Raw genomic sequence first — 10,236 nt, 5'->3', positions numbered from 1 at the left:
AAACGGGTGGTCCTATACATTGAAATAAATTTGATGTTAATTGGAGATGCTTATTAAGCCATTTAGATCTCTCTCTCTCTCTCTCTCTCTCTCTCCTACTTTGTTGTCAAAGTTTCTTGGTTTAAGTAGGGATTATCTGCAAAACAATATTTAAGCAGGGGGACCTGATAGTTTTTCTCTTCTGGAGAATAGAAAGGGAGGAGCAAAAGACAGTAACCCAAGATGCCTGGCTTTCTTATATAAGGTAGAAAACAAAAGGCTAAGTATACAGTAATGCTGTTTCGTCCACCTCTCAAATACCTTTAAAAGCTTTTGGTGCCTTAACAACAGGGTAGTTAGCTTAGAACAGAGAAAGCAACCATGACAGAGAAAAAATTTGTAGAAGAAATAGAGAAAGCGCTGGAAAAATCCAAAGGCTTTAAACTCCATGAACTTCTCTTTTCCTACCAGGGAATTCCCTACCCGAATACAGTGTGCAGTGCAGAGACGTTCCAAGCCCTGGAGAATTTTGAAAGCAGAAAAGATGATGCGGTGTTGGTGTCCTACCCCAAATGTGGTGAATAGAACTCTTGTGTTATTTTTTGTTGCCAAATGAGATCATAAGCAACTATAAAAAAAACCCTCCTTTTTAATATTGTGAATGTGTTACATAATATTTATCATTACCATTGAGATGGTTTATACCGAAATAGCGCCACTAATCCTCCTTTTTCTAATGAAACTTTTTGTACCGGAATTAGTTTTACAATTATTAGTTGGTATCAGATGCTGCATTATGTAAACTATATAAACTATACACAAAGGAGAGAACAGAATGGTAAATAAAATGTTAACTGAATGATTGAAATATTTCAATCAGCATTTCATAAGCTTATGTGAAGAGGTTTTTAAAGCTTAAAAAGTATTTTGTATAATAACGAAAAATTGCCAGGTGCCATTAACTGATAGGTAGTTTTTGCCCTGATAATTTCACTGCAAATGTATACTTTAGTTATTTAACATGCTTTATATTATTTTAAGATACATTTGTTTATGGTTCAAGCATCACGCTAAGTCATTAAAAAAAAAACACGGCTTAGTGTATTGTGTGACTCCATCCCTTGTGATTTATTCAACAGAATATGGGAACGACTATGACTAAACCTCGGTAATGCCTGATTCAAAGATTTCGGCTAAATCATGACTTTACAATTAGGCTTAAAACTTAGTTGCAATCATTGTCTTTCCCCTTCCCCTTCCCTTGTGTCCTCCAGCTATTATTATTTGAAGTTTTTTTAAATCCTAACTTTTTTATTTTTATAAATAAATAACTCAATGTGGTGAATATATCCCATACTCCTTCCTCCTTCTATTTTGCCCACAATCACAACCCTCGAAATGAATTGGACTGAGAGAGAATGTTTGGCCCAAAGTCATCCAGCTGAGTTTCATGCCTAAAATGGGACTAGAACTCAGTCTTCTGGTTTCTGTCCTGGTGCCTTAACCGCTAGACCAGTTGTTCTCAACCTTTTTAATGCCGCGACCCCCAACCGGTCATAAGTTGAGGACTAAACTGGTTGTAAGTCGAGGACTAAACCGGTTGTAAGTTGAGGACTTTTCCTGCCTGGGAGCGCCGAGCATGCGTGGTTCCGCCCCCTGCGCTGGCCGAGGCGTAGCTGGCAAGCGGCAGAGACAGAGCAGGCCGACCACCAGTTGGCCCAGCTCAAGGGAGGTAAGGCACCCGCCGGAAAAGGGAAAAAAAAATGGCGGACAGTCTTGCTTGGCGACCCCCGTGAAATGGTCGATCGACCCCAAATGGGGTCGCGACCCATAGGTTGAGAACTGCTGCGCTAGACCAAACTAGCTATATCTATTTCCTCATTTGTAATCTGCTATTGCTCTCTATGATGGTAAACAAATGTCCCAACACCACAACTTGGCTTTGAAACAAAAATGGAAATCCCTTTCTGATTTTGAGGCATAAACCAACATATTTATTTAAATATATGTGAGGGAATATATCAAAACATAGAAGAATGCTTTTACAAGCTGAAACAGCTATATAGATTATAATTTAGCAATCTGGTAAAGATTCAGCTTTAAAACACTGTGCAACTAATATTAGTTGTACACTAATTGAAACTTATGGATAGTTTCCATCTAACCATATCTAGTTGCAAATTATTTTGCAGTTAGTTGAGGTAATGAAGCCTTGCTGTGTTCAACAAGAATAATGACGTCCTTAGATTAATAATACTAAAAAAGGACAAAAAAGAAAGGGGTCCTCGTTTAACCAACTAAGAGTAACACTCACTAGACTAACGGTGTTGCAACTTTTAATTCGTTCTCTTATGTCTTAACGGTAAATACCTCACACCTCTAGGTCTTTTCAAAGTCCAATTAATCATCGTTTTGAACCGAAAGGTTTTACCCTATAAAGTAGACGTGCTGCGTGGTAGTTGTTGCAATGAAATAAGGCAATAGAGAAAGTTCTCTTGTCTGAAATGTGCCTCTAGTTTTCCAGCAATGTCCTCTAGTCCAGGGGTCTGCAACCTTGACAACTTTAAGACTTGTGGACTTCAGTTGAAGTCCACAAGTCTTAAAGTTGTCAAGTTGCAGATCCCTGCTCTAGTCATTAGATGCTCAGGAATGGGTTGTGATTTTGTTGCTTGTCTGGAATATGAAAATAGAGTGATATGAAACATTTGGCATATCTCAATATTGTTCAGTTTTGTGTCATAAAATCTGCAGATGGGATTTAGAGAATCAATGTTATTCTAACTGCCTTTTTTTATAGGCAACAAATTACTTTTATATGTCAGTAGAGCCAATCTGGACATGCACAAGTGGCCCATTTGATATGTTTTTTTAAAAATTTTCCTTGTTTTTGTTTGTAAAGAGGATGAAACAATTTCCTTCTCCAAGGATTGTGGCCACACATCTCCATTACAACTATCTGCCCAAATCTATTTTCAAAAATAAAGCCAAGGTAGGCATTATGTTTCACTGATAATATTTAGTTCTGCACTTCCTTAGATAAGCAATTCATAGGAATGTTGTGAGCCTATTGTAATATTTATGGGAATGATATAATGCATGAAATTAGGCAGCTATGTAGCCTGCAGGTTACTAACAACCAGCTAGCATGACAAAGCATTGAGAAAACTGTAATCCAGAACATTTGGAAGGAAAGTATCTGATATAACCTAACATATTTTATGACACTAGGTATTGCGATAGTTTAGCTACTAGGCCAGGAGTAGGCAACCTCGGCTCTTTTATGATTCATGGACTTCAACTCCCAGAATTCCTGAGTCAGCATAGCTGACTCAGGAATTCTGGGAGTTGAAGTCCATGAGTCATAAAAGAGCCGAGGTTGCCTACCCCTGTACTAGGCTATAGATATGTATCAGGAACATAGGATATGAAATATCTAGTAACCCCATTCAAAATAAATTAACTAGGAAAGAAGTACCCTTGACCACAAGAGATCAGTGGATAGTGACAGCTGTGTGAAACATGGCATTGTATGCCTTTGGTAGTAGAAGGTAAAGCTAGCAGATTTGGGCTGCAGACATCTGGAGGATGACAAAATGGCAGCAAAGAGAGAACTGAAAACTAATTCTCTGCTGCCATTTGGTGGTTGATTGGATGTTGGCAATCTGGATCTGGTAGCCTTTCTAAAGATAGATCTGGTAGCCTTTCTAAAGATACGAGAGGATTGGAGTATGGGTGACTGTGCTTTCTGAAGGATGTAATTAATGGACGTAATTTCAACCTCTAATTTCCTTTTAACTGTAGTTTAGGTAGTGCTAATCATCAGCATCAATTTGCAATGTAATAGGGACTTTTGCCAGTAATACAGTACTTTCATTCATGTCATTGGAAATTTAAAATGTCTGTTCTTTTTTCTTACCTTAGATATTGGTGTTGTTTCGAAATCCTAAAGATACAGCAGCATCGTTTTTCCATTTTCATAATAATGCTCCAACCATTCCCAGTTATAATTCATGGGAGGAATTTTTCCCAGAATTTATGAATGGAGAAGGTATTCTTAAGCTCTCAGATTGGCTCAAATATAATAACTTGGGGAACAGAAGGCTAGGCTAATCTGATCAATCTGAGCACCAGGGGAGAAATTGAGATGTGCCACTACTATGATTTCTAATAGGAGTGCTATCAAACTTGCTTTTCTAGGAAGTTAGACACCCTTTGGAAGAATGTTTGGCTTTAAGAGAAATGAAAATGATATGATCAGAGCTTCATTTTCTGTGATATAGATGAACACATTTCTATTGCCCCTAAGCAAAAAGACCCCACAAGATTTTTGAAATAGCATTAAAGCTTGCACAGTTTACTTGCTGGACGTGACTTTGGGACAGACAGCATAGATAGTCAGCATTTTGAGAACTAATTTTTGTCTCTAGCCAAAGCTGAACTGATAACTCTCACAAGTGCTTTCCACGAGAGCTGGCCTTATTTATTTGGAAGTTCCCAGCAAGACATTTGTATTCTTTGTATCTTGAGAACTTATGTAAGCAGAAACAGAAACTTGTTTCCAGTCAGCAGAACAAACACCGTTAGCACACTGCTTGCCAGGAGAAGAGATATTACCTTACAACTCCTATTGTCTTTAGGGGATTGCAGGTGTTTTAGAGCTGATATGAAGGTTGATGCATGGATACAAGAATAAGGAAATGAAAAGGAAATAGATGTTTAATAAAAAACACTTTGGTTCAATACTATATGTTATCCAGAGAGAGTATGAATGCAATATATATAAAAATAATTTATTGTTAATGCTTTCTGCAGACTCTTTTACAAATAAGGTCATTTTAATATACTGCCTTTATACTATAGTTGCCTGGGGATCCTATTTCGATCAGGCTGTCGCTTGGAACAAACATATAGATGATGAAAACGTTCTGATTCTGACATATGAGGAATTAGAAGAGGTGGGTGTATTCATAATCATGAACAAAACTTCTCTATGTACATTAGATGAGAAGAGGTTGTCCCAAACTCTTACTGCTTTTATAAGACATGGCATGATCAAAAGGCTGGAATTTGAGTCTTAGTATATTATAAGGATCATTTCCTCATCCTGTTCTGAAAGTTGTGAGACAGCCTGGAACACCTGAAGAGTTAAGTGATTGGAAAAAAAGACCAAACAGCAAAAGTTACTTCTCTCACCAGTGAATAATCCTATGCACCCATATCCTAAACCCATAGAGCACACATGTCAAACTTGCGACGTCACGTGACGTCATGCTACGTATCGGAACTTTTTTTGCCATTGCCGGCAATGGGGTGGACGCGGTTTTGCGATGACGCGTCCGGCCGTGGGCCGGCAGTTTGACACCCCTGCTGTAGAGTTATAGGACAATGACCTTAGCCTTCTTTTTTGATTTGGCATCTGAAGAGCTTTAATGCTCTAATGGCATTAAAAATACATTTTAAACTTATTTTCTGTGCCATTTTGGCTTCATCTAGTTCAGTGATGGCGAACCTTTTAGAGACCAAGTGCCAAAAAAACGCCCCGCCCCCCGCCCACAGGGCCACCCACTGCTTCCACGGCCCACCGCAGATTGCCCAAGCGGCCCTGCAGCGCCGTGGCAGCCACACCCTCTGCCCGCACCCTGCAGCATCATTTGTGCGCGACGGGCGCAAGGGTGCGAGGGCGGAGTCTTGTCCTTGCTGCCCGGATGCCATGTCTTTGGCTGCTCTGCTCTGCGCAGGCTGCACCTGGGGGCGACTCTCCTCTGGGGGTGCTGCTGGTGAGGAGGGGGCCACGGGGGGCTGGGGCAATAGTGCGTGTACTCACAGAGAGGGCTCTGAGTGCCGCCTCTGGCATGCGTGCCATAGGTTCGCCACCACTGATCTAGTTGATAGCAATTGCATTACAAAATTTGAAAAATTATTTTGGGATGCAGGAAGAACAAGCTCTTTAGGAGAAGGCTGATATCCAATTTTCTTACAAAAAAAAATGCCACTTGTTTATGACAATTTCCCCTAAAATGTATCTTAATGATGTAAATGCCTTACGAATTTGTGGGTTTGTGTGAGAAGAGAATTAGATTACCACTGAACTGATTTTTACTCTTTCTCCTTTTCCACCATGTAACTATTCTGGGTTATAGTCTGTATGGTTCCGTATAGAGTAGATATATTGTTTGCGATTTCACTACATGCTCAAGTCAGCATATCTGACAATGGGTTTTTAATCTGAAGCTACTCAAGCTTACTCTAAGAAATACAGCTCTTCATAACATTAATATAAATAATTAATATCAAATATACAGTTTATACAACTTACATAGGATATTAATCATATCACTATATTGCTTTCAGAACCTGGTTTCGGGAGTAAAGCAAATAGCTAATTTTTTTGGTTTCCCTGCTACTACTGAGCAAATTCAGGCTATTGCAGACAGAACTACCTTCCAAGCGGTGCGCGATAAGTCGCAGGAAACACATGGGATGGCTGGTCCACTGCTCTTCCGGAAAGGTTGGTTTACAAAAAAGGAAACAGGGAAAGAGTGTTTTTCTAGTGTTCCCCTCTATCAAGTTTCCATTAGTAAATGAAAGCATTCACAGCATTTCTGTTTATGAATGTCCCATAATTGTATGCAGCAAGCACACTTTGTAGGGTTTACAACTACAGGTAGTCCTCAACTTAAGACCACAATTGAGCCCAAACTTTCTGTGGCTAAGTGAAACATTTGTTAAGTGAATTTTGCCCCATCTTACGACCAGGGCTTTTTTAGAGCCTCTTTTCCACCGCCTTGAGTTTGGACCGGTGCGGGAGTAGTTTGGGATCCTGGCGGGGAAATCTCTTGTCCTTACGTTCATTTTAAACCCTCCCCGATAAAGGCCACACCCTCCCCGATAAAGGCCACGCCGGCCGGGCCTTTTTCCACGGCCTTGCGCCAAGGCGGTGCAAGGCCGACAAAAAAAGCCCTGCTTACGACCTTTCCTGACACAGTTGTTAAGTTAGTAACATAGTTGTTAAGTGAATCTGGTTTTCCCATTGACTTTGCTTGTCAAAAGATCACAGAAGCTGATCACATGACTCCAGGACACTGCAACAGTCATACATATGAATTGGTTGCCAAGTGTCTAGAAGAGACGCTGCAAAGGTTGTAAGTGTGAAAAACAATCGTAAGTCACTTTTTTCAGTGCCATTGTAACTTCAAATACTCACTAAATGAACTGTTGTAAGTCGAGGACTACCTGTACTACCAACATTTGTGAGGGGAAGTGAACAGATTCAGAGAAAGGGGAAGTCAGAAAATTTATGGATGGAACAAATTGAAAAGATCCTCAAAGAAAAAAAAGTTTCTAAAACAAAAACAAGTTATGAATTTGAATACAACTCTGATAGAAGCAAGGCTAAAAAGATCTATGGTCTCATTATAAATTACATTAAACTATATTTCAATCTATTTTCTCTTACCTGTCTGCTTACTTTCTGTTGCTTTTTAGTTCTTATTTTTTATGAGCCGTACTGAGTAGAGGTGTGTAAAAGGTTGATGCAGACCTATCTATATTTTCTGGTGCCTCCTGAAGTGTGTGGTTTCAGAATGTCAAAAGTTATATTTAAATTTCTGAAATTGGCACATGGAAAGGAAAATTAGTATCTGATATTGTTGGCAGAAAATGAAAAAAGGAGTGGGGATCAAGGGGATCTCACATTTTTGTTGATTGTTTTCCCTTATCTGAATTGGAAGTGCATGGTGTGAGTTTGAGGTTAAGACATGCATAGCGATTACTATATTTGTATCCAGGTTCTAAGGATTACTGGTCCTGATAAACTTGTTTTAAACTCAGTCAATTTCACTGTTTTGACTTCATTTTCACAACTGGCTCTGGTGCTTGTACATGATAGCAAATTCTGAAAGCAAGACAATAGATTTAATAGATTTGGCTAAAAAGGAACCATAGAAAATTGGTGAATGTATTCATATTTCTCTAATCCTCAGTGCATTGTATCATTTTGTGCCCAGTTATAAAATTACAAATCTTTTGAATTGTTATTAAAACTATCAAGTAAGTGATTCTGTTTTCTTTGAGCCTCCCATTTTCTTTTTGTTGCAGGCATTGTAGGAGATTGGAAGAATATTTTTGGCAAGGCTCAAAATGAGCAAATGGAAGCTAAATTTAAGGAATGTTTAGCTGGAACCAAGCTGGGAACAAAGCTGAAGTATGATGTCTATTGCAAAACCTGAACATGTATCTTGTGGGAAAAATATTATTTTTGTGGAAGTTTTGTTTGCTTGCATAAAAAAAGGATATAACCAGAATACACATTTCACTATTGCTAATCTGTGAAACTCGTTAGTATCACATTTCTAATATAGGATGAACCTGTATTAAGCTGGATATAGCCAGACTATTTCATAGAACAAGACAATATTTTTCCCCAGATATATGCAAGCCTCTCTTACAATATTTCTAAGGACAAGAGGACAATGATATGAATCGAGGCTTATTGGGAAAATATGCCTGTATGAATAAGAGCTTTGAAGCACCAATAGCCAGGATGTATCTCATACTCTAATTGCTCCAGTCTTCTGTTATTTTCCCAGCTCAGGTTTGGAGCAAAACTGAAATACTTGGTCCTGCAGAATTTGATATGTGGAGAGGACCCACTTCAAGAGAGTGAGGTAGTTGCATCCTTTCACTGCTGCTTTAGAACTTTTAAGAAGACAGACTATCATTATTGACTTTGGGCAATTCTATGTGAATCACCCCAAGGAGAACAGTGATTTTCCATTATTTGATCACTGATTTTTATTCAGGACATTGAACAGTGAGTAAAAAGATTTCGAGTTGGTACCATCTATTTAGGATGTCTGATTTTTAAGAGGCCCTGGAAGGAGGTTATAATTTTAAGAATGATGAGCATTTCAGAAGTAAAGTTTTACACAGAGAGGAAGGAAAAGCATCTTGTCATGTTAACAGCCCTTCATTTTAATATGTTTATTAAAACAATTCAATATTAAGATCAAGATGGAAATAGAAAATGAATGTGTCTAGATTTTTACACGTTATATTATGAATCATGACTTATTATTACAGTACCTCGGATCACACATACTGGTAGAAGGTGGGAATCATACAATCTGTTCAACCAAAACCAACCAACCATATTATATCTTAGCCTCTGTGTAGCCACACATAAATCTTAGTAAATCAAATGTTCAAATTCATCTTTCATGTTTTCTGATGTGGAATAATCTGTTACCCTTGGTCATATAATAAATATTTTTGATGTATAAAAATGACAATTTAGTTACAATACTGACTTACAAAAAAGCAAAATCACAAGTAGCATTAGTCTGGTAGAATGTGCTAGAAATATAAATATGAAATACTAAAACTGGTGAATTTGAAATGTATTCACTACATCAAGATGATTTTTTTCCAGCATTTTGAATAGAAAAGTCTGTAACACATGCTTTGATGATAATAAACTGATTTTTATTGTAAATTTTGTACAGATAACATTTATATTCAGTTGCTAGAGTATTATAAAAGCACTCACTTCAACTTAACAAAATATTCCTTACCCTTGTCCTACCATATACAGGACTGACCTCTCCTCTGAAAGGAATAAGTCCCTTTAAGTTACCAGGCAAAAGGCAGATTCTGCTAGATCACAGGTGTCAAACTCAATCGTGTCATGTGATGTATTGTGACGTATTACATTTTTTGCCTTTGCGGAGCTGGGGTGGGCGTGGCCTATGCACGATGCATCCGGCCCGCAGGCCTCCAGTTTGACATCCCTGTCCTAGGTGGACAAACCAGTGTATGATGAGTTTGTGTGATGTCTTGCAATTGAAAAGCTTAAATTGCAGGAAAGCAACGTAAGTGGATAATGGAAGTCAGGCTGTATAACAGAGATGAAAAAAAAAAAGAATAGAGAAAAAGGTACAGCAATCCAAAGACAAAGTCAACAATCAGCTATTTGGCATGCTAGATGGTTATTCTAGGACTTGTAGTTCAAACATATCTGAAATGTGCCAGGTTGGGGAAGGTTGGCATTTTGTAATGTTCGGCAAAAAAGACCATTTGTATTAACAAGATAGTGAAAACAATTTTGTATGAAGATAGCCTTATGTTATCTTATTTTACCATTTACGGCTTTGCCAAATACCTTATTGGAAACATCAGACTACAATATTTTAGAGTTGTTTTTGCATTTCCCAGTTGAGGTGAATGACCTATCAAAATGTTAAGATGATTATTTACTTT

At 38.2% G+C, this 10,236-nt stretch overlaps 1 protein-coding gene across 1 annotated transcript; it reads left to right on the top strand.

Annotated features, from left to right (window-relative positions):
* Positions 1–360: 360 nt before the first annotated feature.
* On the top strand, positions 361–9,244 carry LOC107287938 (sulfotransferase 6B1). The gene is made up of 7 exons (XM_029284242.1): positions 361–556; positions 2,777–2,796; positions 2,879–2,968; positions 3,901–4,027; positions 4,840–4,934; positions 6,331–6,487; positions 8,077–9,244. The coding sequence occupies exons 1-7, from the start codon at positions 361–363 to the stop codon at positions 8,205–8,207; spliced, it is 816 nt and encodes a 271-aa protein (XP_029140075.1). The 3' UTR covers positions 8,208–9,244.
* Positions 9,245–10,236: the final 992 nt, after the last annotated feature.

Source organism: Protobothrops mucrosquamatus, unplaced genomic scaffold, assembly GCF_001527695.2.
Source record: "Protobothrops mucrosquamatus isolate PMUCROS unplaced genomic scaffold, P.Mucros_1.0 scaffold461, whole genome shotgun sequence".
NCBI lineage: Eukaryota > Metazoa > Chordata > Lepidosauria > Squamata > Viperidae > Protobothrops > Protobothrops mucrosquamatus.
This window is presented reverse-complemented; position numbering and strand designations above follow the sequence as displayed.

Excerpts from the sequence above, each read along its gene's own strand:
- LOC107287938 (XM_029284242.1), top strand. The coding sequence starts at position 361 with ATGACAGAGAAAAAATTTGTAGAAGAAATAGAGAAAGCGCTGGAAAAA. Across the intron at positions 4,028-4,839 it reads AGAATTTATGAATGGAGAAG|TTGCCTGGGGATCCTATTTC; the intron begins GTATTCTTAAGC and ends TTTATACTATAG. Across the intron at positions 6,488-8,076 it reads TCCACTGCTCTTCCGGAAAG|GCATTGTAGGAGATTGGAAG; the intron begins GTTGGTTTACAA and ends TTTTTGTTGCAG.